Genomic DNA, 18038 nt, shown 5'->3' with positions numbered 1-18038 from the left:
CACCTGAAAGGTTTCCTTATAGAATCTCAGGGTAGGCCATGATAATTTTTTTAACACCTATTAACTTTTTCAGCATTATAAACAAAATATGCTTCAGAATCCTTTCACCTCAACAGCTTCAACTTACAAAATGACAACAAAAAAAATAATAAAACTTGAAGGATCTATTTGAAAAACAGGAATAAATCATTCATTGCTGTCTTTTTGATGTTTTACATAGCTTCTCTGAAGAAAATTTCTCTCAATGGCCACCATCTGTTGTTACTCCTAAGGGCAAGTTAGGACTCTGTAAGAGATCTGCAGGGGCCCCTAAAACAATTCTGAGAAAAATGAAAGACTTATTCCAAGAGAGCTCACAACAAAGGAGTTATTCATAGCTTCATTGCAGCTTGGAGTGAGGGTGTGAAAATATTGAGAGAGCTTTGTCACTGATTTCTAGTTAAAGCTTGCAATTGCTTTTCAAGCCTTATTTTAGCTGGTAATATGTTTTAGTTTAAGTCATTAGTATGTAACACGTGCTGTAGGGTGGTTGCTACACCAGCCTTTCAGGTGGACAGCTGTAACTGAACAAGGATTAACAGGTCTTGCAAAAGGCTCACAATGCTTGCATACAGATTTCTCTTACGTGAGTCTGCTCCAGTTCTTCAGAACTATGCAAAAGGCAAACAAAAAACAGCAGATGAATAGTTTTGGTGTATCCAAAATCTGTAGCTGACATTATGCCTGACACGTGCCTGAAGTTTCTGCAGTGGCTTTAAAATGCCAGTTAGGAATCAGTTACACTCCCATGGGCAGCCACAAGAGGAGAACTTGGTGTAATTGCCAGCCACTCGAGACAATGAGAGAGTATGGATTTTGCACGTCCAGGACTGCCTTTCCACACATGAAAAATGAGGTTATACAACAGGGTGCACCAATTTGTCTCTTGCATATAGATGACTAATAAAGTAACTTCTTAACTATTTAAATTATTTAAGTTTAGCAAGCTATACAAAAGCAAATAGCAGGGGGAAAAAACACCGCCACCACCACCTCTGCCACATTATACTGTGGAGCTTCCATGCATATTTATGGCATAAGAAAATCGTGTCTTAAAAGTGTCTTTCTGCCGAGGAAGAATGCAAAAGGCATGTTTCCTAGAAAATGGTAAATTCAAGGAGCACTGTTTATTTGTAATCAAGCCATTTTTCACTTAGCGGTGAAAAAGGCTTTCAGGAATTTTCTTTCTTCTTGAGGACCCCAGTTGCTACTTTTGATACTTTTAAAGCAGCATTTTGTCTTCTGTAAATGCTTTTCTTTTCCTTGTGGTAATCAAAATAAACTGACTGCTTTACTGGCACTAAAATACATGAAGTCAACAAACTGCAAAAGAGGGAAACTGTCTTTCTTCCATTCCCCATCTGCTGCAGACAGCTGAAGAGTTGCTTATAGCAACCATAGATTAGGAAGAAAAATCATATTGCTGTAGAAACTGCCAACAGTAGACTCACTTGGAGAACTTGGCTTTATTTGTAGACATTTCCAAACATTATTTGTTCTTTTTTAGGGCCTGTTTCAAAATCCATGAAAGCCAGAGACAAGACTTCCTTTAATTTCAATGGCTTTGGAGCAGATTCACATAGGATAGCCCGTGGCACCTCCAGCTCCGGCATTTTTAGGACTATGTTTATGCAGTCAGATTTCCAGTTGCAGAGAGAGAACTGGAAGATGCTACAGAATGCATTCATCACAAATGTGAGCCAACAGCACCTACTGGATAGTGATGCCTAGTCTGCACCACTGAGTACAGTCTCCTTCATCACACCTATATTTTCAGAAGCAGGCTGTTTCTCATATCTAAAAGGACAAAATGGGAGGGCTGGCTGCCAGCTTCTGCAAAGCCTGGCAAGTCAGCATGGCCCACGAAGAAGCAAGGAGGCTGAAGGAGGTATCATGAAAACATACAGTGGCCAACAAACTGAACAGCAGCCGCCCTTACCCTGGCTTTTGCAATAGCTTCAATATAAAACAGTTGTGTTGGGAGTTCCCAAACTGCAGCCAATGAAGTTTTGCATGCAGGCCAAACGGAACTCATTTGTGGACATCCTCAGCAGAACCCCCAGCTGATAATCACAGTTATATGGTCTCTTCCAGGAAGGGGACACGTGTCTGGGCACTGACTGGGCCATATCCATCAGCTAATTAGAGTATGGATTGGCTTCTCCAGAGCTGGGAAATCCAGTCCGAATATTCATATCTCAGCTGTGCCATATACCCTCCCTATTAATCAGTCAGAAGTAATGGGGGATCCGCTCCAAGGGTTCCATGGTTCCATAGCTAAGTTAAGTCTTGATTTTCAAGTCCAGTAGGAAAAGAGACATCCCTCCACCACAGTGCATTTTCTCCCCCTTTCCTCTCCTCCCTACAACTGTCCTACACATTAAACACTTATGAACTTTATCTTGAAAACCCTGACCTCAGTTCTGCTTTAATTGTGAGCAAGATGAGTGAACTGAAAGTCCAGAAAGGATTTGGGATTGAAAAACACTCTCAAATGCTTACTGGATGCAGTACACATACTTTAATTTGCAAGAAAGCTTTAGAGCTAGAGCTGCCTGGCATGCTGTCCAATATGTGCATTACCTTCAGCTCAACAGTGCAGTGCAGGTGGCATTTCTGCATTGCGGGAATTCAACCAAACATCTCTACTCCCTGCCTGCCTGTGGTTCAGTAGCTGGCTCACTCATCCATGTCTAAATATAAGTGCATGTTCTTTCAGTGTCAGGTTATGGTGGTATAAATTAATAATAATTGCATCGAATTCAGTGGAGTTGATGCCAAGCACAGGAGGTTTGCAATAGCTAAAGACCCTTATTTGGACTGTATTTCTGGTCACCCAGTGGCCTTGTAAACCTGATGGGTTATCTTTTGTAAGGAGGTTCAGAAGCACTTAGGGATTTCAGCTCCTAAGTGTTGCTGGGCCGGCTTCCCAAAGTCCATCAGCAGCCTTTGGAATGTGCGCATAGGGCTCCCAAGTAGTTGTGATGATTGAAGAATCTTTTCTAAATCACTGTTTTAACTTCTGGCCTTTGCTTCTACCTTCCAGCAGGTATAAATACTGTAGCTCTATATAGTTGACAGCTTAGCTTTTAATAGAATGCTTTTAAGGTATTTCATTTGGGGTGTGGAATTCTAAACAGACACACCACTTCAAAACAATGCTTACCTGGGACAGTAGAGATTAACCTGTGCATGTGTAAACAGGTGGACAGGACATGACACAATAATTATAGACTTTGCATTAGCATCCAAAAGAAGCACCTCAAATTATAATTATTGAAAATAAAGCAATCCAAAACTATTAAACGTATCTAGAGGACCACTGCTTTTTCCCATCTCGTAATTCCTTGTGTTTCTCCTTTTGCTCATTCTCCTCTCATTCTTACTATTTTGTTTCTTTGCTGTTGTAAAGATACCCAGTTTTAATGGTCACACAATGATGCCTTTGATGTAGGAGCTTTATCTCACTTTCCCATATGTCCAACAGCAGCATATATCAACTTTATCTTCTCGGCTCATGAGAAAAGCGATACTCTAATTAATGTCTTCTTTTCAAACTTACTTCACATGGAACGAGACATTTATACAATAGACCTCACAATGGCCATTACAATGACTTATCATCAACACCTGTGTGTACCCTCAGACACAATCACCGTTATGTGTTAGAAGCAATCTGTTTGATGTTGTATTCTCCTGTTGTTCCAAGCAGCAAAGAGAAACGCTGATGACGTGACATCTCAAGCTTTTGAAGGCAGCAGCAAAAAGAGAGGTGATGTGATAAGCGAGACGAGTGCCATGCAAGGCACTGTGCTGAGAATGTGGCTTGGGATCTCAGTTCTTATTTCCCTTGCTCTATGTTTGGCTGTGGAGGAAGCAACTGCTGATGAAGGAATCCCTTGCTCAAAGTACCAGCTAGCTTTCAACCGTTCATGCTATGAGTTTGTTAGACTCCAGCGTACCTTCGCAAGTGCCCAGAGCTGGTGTGAGAGAAGAGGAGGGCACTTGGTCTTTATTGAAAATGAGGAAACCCAAGAGTTCTTGCAAAAACATATTGCCGAGGATCAGGAATGGTGGATAGGACTGACCTCAGACTCCTTGCTGAATGAAACTTCTGACGGTGGGTGGTTTGGACATCATGTCTGCTTTAAAAATGTATGAGTGCTTGCTTCGCATGGTAACAAATGCAATGGTAACAAATGCAAAAAATTAGTCCCTCCATAGGCACCTGCTGAAAAGCCACTGTCTCTTGTTTTTGTAACTTCAGATTTACATTAAGATGTTTTTAATTGCCTGTTTCACTTCCCAGTTGCATGTTGTCAGCCTTTCCATTGGGTCTTGTGGCTGTATGAACACATGGTGAATTAGATCAGTTTGCTGACTTAATGAAAAAAATGTGCTGTGTTAGGTCTCTAGGGGAAGAACAAGCTGAGCCAATTTATCACATCGGGAAGTGCTGCAAGATCTGATTCAAGGGAAATGATGGGATCTTGAGGCTGGGAGCACAGGGAGAAGTGGTGGTGGCTCCTGTAATGATTATATCCGATTAACATCTAGTTGAAGATCCCTACATATACTAAACTGCCTCTGCTTCAGCAGAAGGAGGGCTACAGACTCTGTAATCGCATTAAATGTGGAAAATGTATATTCAGGACATGCTTACTTTGTTCACAGGGTCAATGATTTGGCTGGACACTTCAGTTATAAGCTACAGTAATTGGTACAAGGATCAGCCATCTCCCTTCTCATCCACATGTGGGTACATACTGAAGAATGCCAAGTATCAGTGGGGTGTGACTGAAAATTGCAGCCAGGAATTCAACTTCATTTGCGAGTTTGGTAAGATACACAGCAGCTGGATCTGAGGAGTGAACATGCTGTGTTCCCATCTATGCATAAATTGCCTTGTTGCTTTGAAAGTGGCTGCTCAATAACTAAAATCAGGCTTATCAAAAGTGAACAGGCAAAAAGCCATATAACCACTCTTTTTCCAGTGTTCTGATGTAAGATCTGATACAAAGCAAGGAAGAACCGGGAGATGTAGGTGCTTGACAGCTAGCCATTAAGGCCCAGGTTTCCAACAGAGGCTAGTAGAGTAGAAACTGGTTTGAGAGTGAATCTGAATGTGTAGCAGTCCGTGTCTGCAGTGGACTTAAGCCTGCTAGTTTAAAGTCAGTTTGAGAGCAAGCTTTTCTTGTTTCTTCTCAGAGCCTTCCACCAGGTGAATTCTAAGGGCTTTCCCAGGGTAAGGAAGCAGAGAGGAACCTGTACTTCCTGGTGGCATTTTAGTGCTCAGGCAGAAAATCTGCAGACCTGGAAAGGCATGCCATCAGCATCATCCCATTCAACATGTAGATACAAGGAAAATCAGTGTTCCTCACACTTTGCTTATAAGCCAAGTGTTTTAAACTGTAACTAGAACTAAGGTAATAAGCACTGGAAGGATAGTCTGGCTCTAGGTTACCCCATATAAAAAGCCTTCAAATCTCATATGCAAATACAGGTTTCCATAAGCCCTAGAATTGCTGCTGCTCTTGTCCAGTACTGTACTGCTTCTGGCGCAATTAACAAGTCTTTCCACAATCAGCAAAATTAATAATGTTTGGTTTCCTGTCCTGACTTTCTGTTCTACATCCTCACCCTCCCCTTCTCCTTCAGCACTTCTAGGTCATTCCCATATTCCCAGCATGTCCTACCTCTACAAACACTTCTCACTCCCTCAGTTCCCTCCACTCCAGTTCTGTGGCTGCTCCAGAGCTCCAGCTATATGTGCTGGCAGTTGAATCCCACATTGTGGATTCAATAGACAAGGGGCTATAATCCCTACTCCTATTAGAAGCACTGATGTGAGTCTTTCTCTTCTACCTAGCTATTGATTTTTATGAAATTTTGGGGTGTTTTGAGGTTTGTATCTGTAAGTCAAACTTGGTTGAAGATGACTAACATTAAAAATAATGGGGGAGAAGAAACTGGCAGACAGCACAATTCCTGAAGCTTATTTTCCTTGGAAAAACAGACTACAATTGTTTTTCCATTACATCCATGGTAGACAACTATCTGTTTGTAAGGAAACTGTCATCTGTTACCATAGGATCTGACTTCGAGCCCATAAAATTCAAAGAGCGTTTGCATTATTGAGCAACCGTGTCCTACACTACATCCATCATTCCATTACCCAGGAAACTGAGAACAGAGTGAGGCAATTATAGCCTTGTTTTCAGTATCTACAGCCCATGGCCATTCATACACTTACAGAATTTAATAACAGGGTAGACTCCTCTTTCACCAGCTCTGCATGCAAAGAATTAGATCAAATATCCCAAAGAAACAGGGACAATCTTTCTATTAGTTTCCCTAGGTGCTGAACGTATGGAAGTTCTGCAGACATAGCGATCCTTAACACCTTCATTCACAGCTACTGTGCAGCTCGGTTCACATTAACATTGAAACATCAAATGAAATGTACAGGTAGCTCCAAGTGATATCACTGTTTGAATTTAATTTCTCTGATTCCTGATAACTTATTGACTTGATCATCTGACCTAGGTATGGGTGCAACCAGCCAGCCAGTGTTCTGTCTTCATCTTTTCCTTGATCATCTATCCTAGGACTATTTGTGCTTCTCAATGCAAATAAAAACTTCCCTTATTATTATTTCTTACTATTTCTTTTCTTCCATTTGGTGCTGTGTAGGTTAGCAATTTGTTGTAATAAAAATGTACATATTGAACTAGGTTTTGTACTTAAGAACACAGACTGTTCTATGCATTTTTCCATATAAAAGCTGTTAAGACAGCAAATACTGTGAGAACACTACACAAAGCAAAGAACAAAAAAATGCTTGAGATGATAGTCTGTATGAGAATTGAACAGAAAATTACTTTTCAAGCTTATTTAGAAAGCTCTAATCTGTAAAATGATCATGTTGCTATAGTTACAGCCAGGCTTAGATTTAGCCTTTAAATAACAATAGCACATAATTACTGCAGTGTGCACACATCCCGCGCTGGTAATCAAGATTCTTAAGAGGAATGATCACAACAGCAACTGCAGGACAATGTTTAAACCTGAGACAGCTGAAACAAAAACATTCTTTTTCAACACCCTCATATGAGAGCAGCTTTTCGCATCCTCCTCTACAGGGTAATAAGTATCCTGATTACTACAGGAAACTAAGAATTCTGAAAGACAATTAACTGTCCCAGGTTAATCAGAGAATGAGGTGTATGCATTTAGAAATATGACCTTACTCTTTCGAGCAGGTGTGCTGAATGAAGTCAGTCAAATATCACACAGGAACAAAGATGTCTCTGTAGCAGAAATGGGATCACGTCCCATACTTAATATGCAAACTGTTCTCCAGAGCAATTCCCTGAATTGCCACAAGACTCTTTTGGAAGTAAGGAATAACTAAACCTTCCTTACTGCAGGTACTGCAGGTAAAAAAATGATAAATGTTTTCCACAAAAATAGGTATACTTTTTGGTTAAATATTTTTATTAAAAATGTTGTCTTTTTCATTAAAAGCAGTAAAAAAAAATAGATCTATTATGCTGGATTTAAAAAAAAAAAATCTTATTCTCTGTTCTTTTCTTTTTATAATTTTCTTAATTGTTTAGCTTAAAGGGAGAAAAGGGAAAACAGGGAAACAAACAAAAAAAATAACATTTGCAGGAGAATTGTAGCAGGATTTTTCAGAAATTGAAAAGGTTAAATCTGATTTTTTTTTCTCTTATTAGAATCTGGACAGAGCATTGCTTGTGATAATTACAATGCCACTGTACAGTGTGGGTCAGGAGAAGTTATTCAAATTAGAGAGAGCTTCTATGGACGGAAGACCCCCCACTACTGTGTATCGGAGACTCCTCTCCAATATGATACAGATGAAGACTGTAGTTGGATCAGTGTCAAAGATGAAGTAGCAGGTAGTATGTTATGGTATTGCTTGCCAGAAGCATAGAGTGAGTGCCAAAGTTCCTGGTCCATATAATACTTTATCTTGTATTTCAGTAGAGTTAGTGAATGGGAAAGTGGATTATTCCTAAAATGAAGGGAATCACAGAGACTTCTGACATAGAGGAGGTTCTCACAGGAGGCTGGATAGAAAGGAGGAACTTTGTGAGGAGCAAAGGTAGAGGGAAGGAGAAGGGGAGCAAATAGAGAACAAGGGTGGACCTGGTTCTGCTCACTGTGTGAAGAAAGTATGTGGTCACACCAATTCCCCAATGAACTCAGTGGGAGACCCTAGGTTTGACAGAGATGGAAGAGAATTTATTCACACAAACCTAACTCCAGACCAGGAGGGGTGAAAATGCTGGCACCCACAGAGACATGGGGGCAGGAGGGATCTGATGCTGCTACCATGTGCTGAGTACACAGCACACTGCAGCTACAAGGCTCCTGTCAGTGTGACTATGGCCTGTCCCTATGGTGATTCTTTGGGCTTTCAGCCAAAATTAAACAAAACATGTAACTTCTTTTACCCTCTCCTAATCCAATAAAGTGGGATGGTGCTGAGAAATACCAGGGAATCAGGAACACACAAAAGTCAAAGTGATACTGGGAGCTTGTCTAGAAATCAGTGCCATGGTATTGCTCCCCTGCCCCTTTTTGTTTCTGTAATCATCTCTCACCCGAGTTGTTTTGACAAAGACAAAACCCAGTAGTTCATATAAAATGGTCCTTCTTTCCAGGCCAGTGTCATGGTCTTCAGGCCTGCCAGGTGGCAGCAGATGGTGCATTCTTTGGAGATCCTTGTCCAGCTTCCAGAAGCTATTTGTCCATTCAATACCACTGCAGGGAAGGTAAGTGGGAGGGGGCTATCAACCCCAAAAGCCTGTTCTGCTCTTTGCTGTAACAGTGTGACCAATGGTACTTAAAAATGACTGCTCCATCCTCAAGGAAGAACCTGGAGAAGCAGTGACCACTAAAAATAGGCACAAAAATGTAGCTTCCCCGTCCTAACTGAGGGGTTGTGACAGGGTGCAAAGACAGGAAATTCAGTCACATAAAACACACTTAAATGAAATTATGTTCAGAAAGAAGAATCTCGATCAGTAAGTATGGAAAAGAGTCAGCTCCTTGTCACACCACTAATACACTCGAATTAGCAGCAGTATCAGCTCTGTTTTGAAGACGGCCTGCTCTCAAAAAATGAAAATGGATTAATTCTGTAAGAAATGTAGACAAACAATGGCATTGAATTTTTGCCTTATGTGTTACAGGTCTGCAACTGGTTGTAACAGATACGTGCTTTGTCTTTGAAGATATCACAGTCAGTTTGACCTGGCTGCTCTCTCCATACTCTGGCAACATTTCCTGCATCATTAGCACAGGAGATGGACACACCATTGATCCTTACTACCCTCTAACGTAAGATATATCCTTCCTGTATCATCAACCAACCAGTAAATTTTGCTGCTTGCATTTTATTGAACATTCCAAGTTTCTTAAATAAGATGTCAAAAATCAAGTAGATAGATAATAGACCATACATACAAGACATCTGGATTCTACAGAAACTTGTTTTGAAATCAACACAGAATTATATGTCAAGCTGCCAACCACAATCTTTCTTCTGCTTTTATTTTGACAAGTGATTTTGTGTTTCTTACTTAGAGAATTTATTCCAGATCCTAAGACAAAAACCAACTGAAAACATGTAATTGCCAAAGAAACAAGAAATCATCGATTTCTTAAATTAAAAGGGTATTTTTTGTGTAATATTTAAAATAATACAATGGCATTCTGGAGGTTTTTTTTGGTTCTAATTGCATAAAAATTGTATCTTTAGATGATCAAACATTTTTCTGCTGGATTTAAAAGTCAGATTTTGTCCTGGTACTAGGAATAACAGAGAATGGCTCTAGAAATTAATTTGTCTACTAATGACATCCTAGTTGAGTCAATTAAAAAGGTAAGAGTAGAATGAAAACCAAAAGGTAGTAACATACTGGAAACAGGTAAAATAAATGTTCTGTCAAGCCACAGACAAGGGCTTGTAGCTGCAAAGAACCTGAAAAAAATCTTTGATAGTGAGCCTTTACAAAAAATACATTTACTAGCTGTAAGCAGAGGCTTCTTGTTCTTATGGGAAGATCTTTTACCTCACCTACTAAGTTACTCACAGTCATGCTTATCTGTTTTCTGTGTCCAGTCTGAAACTCGCTCTTAAATTGTCTTTTCTGGCCTGATCTTGTCATTGGCATGCTCTAAAATGAAACTTTTTTCTTCATTCAAACAAACAGATAATGAAAAGTATGCTTTATCAAGGATGATATGCCCTGATCTTTTTTGCATTTGCTAGGTGGTACCATGATAAGATGATAAAAGGTTCAGAGAGAATAGTGGCAAGAATAGTATTTATTTGCCTTCCATGGTGTATGTCATTCAAGAAGGACATTCTTAGGTCCACTGACTATCTCCCTAAGCTTGTTAGTAATAATAGCAGCTACCACAGACTTCATACCCATTCATCTCCTATTGATATCATGACTGGAGCTGCGCAAGACCCAGGAGTGAAAAGACGTTTTTGCTGCCTCTTCATAGGCAAGTGTAGAAGTAGCTGCACATAAATAAAAACCCAAGGGAGTTCTCTGACAATGTGCTGAGCAGCTTCCACTGATTTATCTAAGAGACCATAAATAGCGAGTAAAATAAAGAATAGAGAATTAAGAGCACTGTTACATGTCCTAATGTACATAGTCACATGTCTGTGCTCAGAGCCAAAATCACAACCCAGATCTCATGTTGCGCGTTACTGAACTGTAATCTACCTACTTTACAGCACAATCTACCTACCCTTATAAGATATGCTTTGAGAATGACCACCCCAGTACACAACTTTAATGACTCTGTAGCTGGAACAAAGCAACATTCTTCAGCCCTAAAAATTCTACATAAATAGATGAGGGATTACAGAGAGAGTGCTGAGTCAGAAGCTTGGGAACTGTGACCACTGCTACCACTTAAGGCTAAGGGCCTCCCAGGACAGTATTTCACAAGCAGCTGTTCTCTTTCTATTCTAGACTGGTCAGCAATGTCACATACAGATACTCATCTCCTGGGGAGTTCACTGTCTTTGCGGAATGCACCACCAGTGAATGGCACGTAGTGGCACAGAAGCAGGTGACTGTTCAAGATAAGATGGATCGACTGAGCATTACTGGGTGCTATAGCCAGTATGAAACTGGGAACAGCTCTCACTGCCGTACACTGTATGGGGAGTTGTTGTGGATTCAAGTTGAACTCAATGGAGGTGAGAGTAATTATCTGCATGATGTAAATGCCAGGATAAACATTACACCACCCATGGGATAGAAGCAGGATTTTCATTATGCAGAACAATGCTTCCTTTTAGTGAATGCTTTCCCTCTAATTGTTATATTCCTGCAACTGCATGCTCAGCTCCATTGGAGGGGTTCTTTCTCAGGGCTATTACACCACCTCAACCATAAGTATAAGACCTTTTTTCCCTCTACACAGAAATGACAAAGCATGAGCATAACTTTAGTCACACACATGAAGCAATTAAGAATATTTTCATGTTTCAAGATAGGAATCCATAGAATTGCTTCTCTTGGGGGTATGAGGATTCCACACTGAGCTGATCACATTTTCTGGTGTACATTTAATTCTTGGAATCCACATATATATGCTTAAAAATTAAAATTCAGCAGTGTGTGCTTCAATTCTTTTGACTGCCCTAACACTCCCAGCAGAAAACATGACAGAATTCAATGGGGAGTCTAAAGGGGCACAAAAGCACTTGAAGTGACTTTATTAAAAGTGACTGCACTGCTGCAGTGCTCTTGGAAGTCCTTTACAATACCTGAACACTGCACAATCCAACAGCCTACTATGCAAACTGTGAGAAATCTGAACTGTCTTTTTGCAGGCAATGGAGTGACCTACATCATACTGTCAGATAACATGACGCTCACTAAATCCAGTGCAAAGGAAGGAATTGTCCCTCACAATCTGACACTTGACAGCACCTCTCAAGAGCTGCTAGGCCCAGGGATACATCAGCTGGAAATCCAAGCATCCAGCAACACAACCGCATCAGCGATCTCTGAGAGCATTGCTATTCACCTGATTGAGCCAGTGTCTGGTCTCCATGCTGCACTAGTTTCTCACACTCTGCAGCTGGGGGAGGATTTGGAGGTGAACGTCTCTGTGGCTCATGGTGCCCCAGATAAGCTGAAGTTTGAGGTGATTGGATCTAATGAAACTCACTCTCACAAAGAAGATGGCCCTCACGGGGAACCTCGGGTGTACGTCATCCCCATACACTCTGAAGGTACAGCATGCTGACATCTTCTGTGTTTCCAAGACACTCACAGCTGAGGAGGGGAGTTCTCGAAACAGCATCCCAGGGAAGGGAATTACAGTACAGATGAATTTGGTAGCTTTTCTAACTGCTCAGACTTGGTCTGCAGAGCAGTGTGAACAGCACAATCTTACCCACTTGTGAGCAAATAAACTAAACTGGCAAATGGCTCTCCACACAGAGACCGAAATCAAGGATTCACCCGATTTTTGCAGTAAAAATGCATGGTGCACCAGGGTTTCTTTTTTCATGACACAAGCTAATTTAAGTACAAATGATGACCTTTTCCTCCTGTTTGTCCATCTGTGTAACTTTTTGAGTCTACACACCTCTGCATTTTACACCACAGTAAACAATAATCTGGGAGATCTCAGTAAAGAAAAGGGGAGCTTTTCACTGTGTCAATCTCCAACACTTAGGTTTTGTTGGATGTATGAATAAGCTTTTTACTAATTTTTTCTTTCCATTATTAAGAAATCAGAGTCTTTAAAATGTGAGATTAAGGAGATTGTACTTAAGAGTTAACTCAGTGGCAGACGATAAAAAAGTTTCCTCCTCTAATGAACTATTAAAATCCCATGCCAAAGCTGGAACAGTAAAGTGAATCATCATTTCATTTTATGTTTTAAAATTATTCAATATTGAAAGTGTTACTGGGTCTCCCTATACCCATCTGAACATCCCTTCCCTTCAGCCAGAAATTTTCAAACAAGACAGCTGCTCTCTCAAGATGCCTAAACTCATTTGGACTGCAGTTATTTGCACATCCCTAGTCTCCTGTGTGGTAATATCATAGGCAGCTGACAAAGAATAGCATTGCAAGTCCTAGGACAAAGGCAGCTGAGTTATTAAAGAGCTGAGATAAAAAGGAATAACATTCCTCAAAAAGCCGTTCAGCAGTGGAAACTCACCACAAAACTCTCAAAGCTATTAACAGAAAAGAATAGGATTTTCTTCATGAATTGGATTTTATATCCCAAACATGATGGACTGGTCCCACTGCTATTCTTAACTGGCTGTTTGTCTTCTCTAGGTACTTTCTTAGTGAAAGTGGTGGCCATGAATGCCTTCTCAAACATGAGTGTGGATCTTGGGTTCATCAATGTGCTGGCAAACAGTTCTCATAAAAAAGGTAATTGCATTAATCTGACAGGGCTGGGTTTGACCACATACATGTCTTTTTGCAATCAGAACATTTCATGGAGTGTTTATGGTTTGCATCTAGTAATTGCTTTCCTTCCAGTAACAGTGCTGAAAACATATGTGGCGGCTTCTTTCTGATGAAGGCAGATTCTCTGGCTTTGAAGTAGTCATAAATTATAATCAGCCTGAATATATTACACATCGCACATTTGCTGGTTGTCCTAGAAATAATTAGTGAAATTTACAGCTTGGGACATAGCTCTGAAACCAGGGAATATTTGCATCACAGCAGTCTCATAAATTACTGTCGGTAAATGCTTCTAGATGGCTCATCCTTACGTTTGCAAAAGCAGATTATACCAGTAATATGGTGACTTTAGTACTAACCTCGCTGATACTTTTCCTGTGCTTTCCCTCATTTTTTCTTTGGATGTATATGAAACCCCATCATATGAATTTATTTTGATTTGCACCATTATGTTTGAAGAATCAGGATCATCTTTTTTATAGTATGTGACTAGCTTGTTGTTGCAATTTTGCCTATTGTAACTAAGCTGCTTATCGCAGTTCTAGAGTCTGATTCTTACAGCACATCTTTCAGACTGCAGGTCATCAAACCCTGTGTATTTAAGTCACATTCACTTAATATGTCTGAAAGCCTCATGGGTACCACTAAAATATTTGGCTCTTTTTTGTATTAAACAGATTCTGTTAAGGAAAAAGGCATCTCTGAAACAAATACCCAAAGGACAACTGTAAGCATTATTTACAGATCTTTCTTTAAGATTGGAATGCTTAGAAATTTTTCCTATCAGTAGAAGTGCTGCATAAGACAATGAAAAGAACTATCTGTAGTATGCTCAATTATGAACTAGATTTTCTGTGCCCCATATGGTTTAACATAAAATCTACAATAAAAGCCTCTGAGACAAATGTGTTTACAGGCATTCAATCTACAATTCATAGCAGACTGCAAGTAACAATTACAAGATTAGAGAAAATGAACTCTTCACAATGATTCAGTTTTAGAAGTTGCAATGTGCTTAGATGAATTTCTTTAATTATCTACTTGACTAAAGCAAAGCTGTCTTAGAGGGGCTATACTTCAAGCAGAGTTTAATATATTAACATATTGTTTCTAAGTGTTTTCTGCTTCTGTGTTGGAATGTTTAAGTTACTTTGCAAAGAAGACATTTCCAATTTATGGCAAGCTGAGTAACTAATGATACACCAATTGCTAGCAGCTGCAAAACTTTAATAAAGTTACTAAATAGAATATTTTTTTCTCATAAAGGTCCAGTTTTTAAGTATAACACTAGCAGACAAATGTCTGCTACAGAAGACGTGCTGCTTCACAAGATGGCATGATGCTTTACAGATTGCCTGTAATAATATATTGGATCAGAGAGATATAAATCTAACTCAGAACTAAGGTTATCACAGTTTGTTGCACAGAAAGACAAATTCAGCCACCTCCTTCTTTTCTTTATAGCTGTAATGTACCCAATTCAGGCAAAAAAGGAATGTTCTAGAAGAGGTACTAGAAGTCAAGTGATTAGCCAGGGGTTAAAAGTCTTCATCCGGAAGTGGAAAACTGAGAGGAATTTGTTTCCTAAATACCTGCATTAGTTTTGAAAATTGAGCTGGGCTCCTGAGCCACTTTTCATTTGGGAGTATTTTGCCACAGAAATTCTCTGTGTCATCTGCTTTTATTCCCATAGCTGTTACTCCCGTTCCACATACAGGGAGATATCATTTAAACTGCAGATCTGCATGCATTGATTTGGAGTTTAAACTTGAAGACTTTTTCATGATAAAGAAGTAAGATACGTGTTTATACATGCTCCTGTTCTAACTGATATTTGCTTATTATTTAGGATCACAAAAGAAAAAGCAAAATATATATTAAACCAAGTCGCCATGTGGATCCTTTCACAACTGTTACACTTGGCTGGCCAGACAACAACAGTAATTCCAGTTTTCTTTGGTCCTGTGGTATGTGCTTTTCCTAAACTTTACAAATCATCTTCTATTTGATGAGTAACAAGCTCACTATCATGTCAGATCATGTGAAAATCTGACTAGAGGATAGTTTACTCTCTGACCTTAATGTTTGCCACTCACTGTACATGAATGTCCTTCTACTTTACCCTGGTTTTAACACTGAACTAACTATATTCTATATAATATGGATTAATACTCATTGTTTTTTTCCAAAGGTTTCATTTTTCAAGAGCTAAGCCTTCACCCTCATAGCCAAGAACTAATCCCAAATGACTTACATAGTTAGGCATTTCCAAGGTACATGTGTCTCAATAAACCAGCAAAAATTAGCATTAAACATGATACAAAAACTTTTCTGGCTGAAAACTGATTGAGATTCAGGACATCTGTGTTCCACCCCCATATTTATCCCTGACCTCATGTATTACTTTGAAGAAGTCAGTCTGTACTCTGAACTCTGATTACCCACTCTTTAAACTGCGTCTCGGAAACTTGTTTGCTCCATAAATCTCTTTGAAACCTATGGCAGGGAAGTCCTTTATAGGGGACCTGGGATGTTATGCCTATTCTAATTATAAAGGAAATGTTTGTGCAGGAGCTTGCTGGGCTGCGTGGAACAAATGTGTGCAGCAACAGATAATCCTAACCAATCAAAGTGAGGTGAAAATCCCACCTTCCTGCCTCCCTACTCCAAAATCAGCAGTGACTGTCACAGTTACAGTCCAAAACCATGGCAATGAAGAGTGGCAGGATGAGCAATGTCTCTATGTGACTGCAAAACAAGGACTGCAACTGGAAATCAGGTTTGTTTTAAAACCCAAGTATTCACTGCTTAATATTATTACTGCACAAAAGTAGTGCAAGGTCACTGTTACCAATAATTACAATAATAATAAAGTGATAATGTAGTTATTGTTGTAGACATATTTTAGGGATTATCATCATATGAATTACAGACAACATGGGTCTTGCTGCATCTTCCAGTCCATATCTCTCAACAAAATCTTTTTATAAACTGAATAATATTCTTCCCAAAACCATTTAGGGTTTTTGACCCCACTATATCCTTTCAATGTTGAATATTTCCATATGCAAATCGCAATGAAATAATGGGAATAAATGCCATAAGGTATGTCTGATGTTTGTACTGGACACCCAGATACACATTACTGCCTTAAAAATATCTGTTCTTCAAGCCTGTTTTTCAAGAGTCTAGTGGCTTAAGAACAGTGGCAGTTCAATGATCTACTCAAACAATCATGTAAGGCTTAAACAGAAGCAGGGTTCATTTGAGAGCCCGAATCAGTTTTGTGAAATAGTTTGCGGGTTCTGGGCCACAGTCATGTTGAAAATGGAGATGAAGGTTCCTAAAACTCTTGCTTTAAAATCAAGTATTTTACCATTTGCTAGCCATATGTCATTTGTCTTGTATTGCAGGGCTTTTGCATAAAACCAATCAGCATCAAAGACACACATCCCACACAGTTACCCTGTGTAATACCATCTTACTTCCTTACAGGTGTGAGGCAAACTGCAAGCCAGTGAATGTTAGTGAGGACGTTGTTTTGAGTGTCTCTGGACAGAAGGACTCCCAGGCCATACATTATAACTGGTATTTAGATAACACATTCCAAACTAAGGTGAGAGCACCCCATTCACCAGAAATACTGCGCACATTAAAACAAACATCTATCCTGAGGGAAAGCCATAAGAGTGTTATATTGTCAGATGGATTCTCTGCAAATAACAGTGAAGACCAAGGCAAGATGGTTTCTGGTTCGGGAGGGGTTATAACGGTGGGCACCTACCACCCTGCTCCTGATACATCACAACAGAAATCAGAGCAAGTGTCTCTAGTGTCATATTTTCTTTCCTCTCTGATTTTCCAGCCTATGACCCTCCCTCCAGCCTGTGGCCTGACTGGTTTCTGGCAGAACTCTTTGAATTTGCTTCAAAGCAACACATCCTTGTTGAGAATAAACTGCTCCTTCTTGCAGACACAGGGAGAAGCTTTTCAGATTAAAGTAACAGGTAAGGGCGAGCAGGGTTTTTCAGACTATCTTTGAGATAGTCTCTGCTGTTGTGACATCACACTGATGTTACACACGCAGAGCCTTGCTGATGAATATGAAGTTAAATTAGTCCACAAGTTGAAAGATGTTACTTTATATGTGGGTTCTTTAAAATAATTGAGCTAAGTTTGTTCAGGGCTATTGCACAGCAGGACAAATTCAGTTTTCTTACTCCAAGCTGTTAATAACTTCGTTAAGGCCCATGTGGTAATGAAGCTATGCTAAATGCTTGAACAAATAATACAGCTTTGCTTCATAATGCAAACACTACTATGTTTATAAGCAGAAAGTTCTTTACTGTGAGGTAGTGAGGTACTGGCACAGGTTGCCCAAAGAAATGGTAAATGCTCCATCCTTGGCAGTGTTCAAGGCCAGGCTGGACAGAGCCTTGGGTGACATGGTCTAGGGTGAGATATCCCTGCACATGGTAGGGGGTTGGAATTTGATGA

At 39.8% G+C, this 18038-nt stretch overlaps 1 protein-coding gene across 1 annotated transcript in view; it reads left to right on the top strand.

The window, feature by feature from the left end:
• Positions 1-2482: 2482 nt before the first annotated feature.
• The window catches only part of PKD1L3 (polycystin 1 like 3, transient receptor potential channel interacting), a 42251-nt gene continuing 26695 nt past the window's right edge, over positions 2483-18038 (top strand). Inside the window, exons 1-14 of the mRNA XM_062618218.1 lie at positions 2483-2549; positions 3749-4159; positions 4714-4878; positions 7779-7964; positions 8733-8843; positions 9264-9411; positions 11067-11296; positions 11936-12340; positions 13404-13502; positions 14219-14268; positions 15391-15508; positions 16113-16320; positions 17037-17157; positions 17407-17548. Of these exons, the coding sequence (XP_062474202.1) occupies positions 2483-2549; positions 3749-4159; positions 4714-4878; positions 7779-7964; positions 8733-8843; positions 9264-9411; positions 11067-11296; positions 11936-12340; positions 13404-13502; positions 14219-14268; positions 15391-15508; positions 16113-16320; positions 17037-17157; positions 17407-17548 (2461 nt within the window). The remainder of the gene's footprint in view (positions 2550-3748; positions 4160-4713; positions 4879-7778; positions 7965-8732; positions 8844-9263; positions 9412-11066; positions 11297-11935; positions 12341-13403; positions 13503-14218; positions 14269-15390; positions 15509-16112; positions 16321-17036; positions 17158-17406; positions 17549-18038) is intronic.

The sequence above is a fragment of the Pezoporus occidentalis genome, unplaced genomic scaffold, assembly GCF_034315485.1.
Source record: "Pezoporus occidentalis ecotype Australia unplaced genomic scaffold, CSIRO_AGI_Poc_V1 ctg20, whole genome shotgun sequence".
NCBI lineage: Eukaryota > Metazoa > Chordata > Aves > Psittaciformes > Psittacidae > Pezoporus > Pezoporus occidentalis.
The sequence above is the reverse complement of the archived record's forward strand: the minus strand, read 5'-3'. Positions and strand labels throughout refer to the sequence as shown.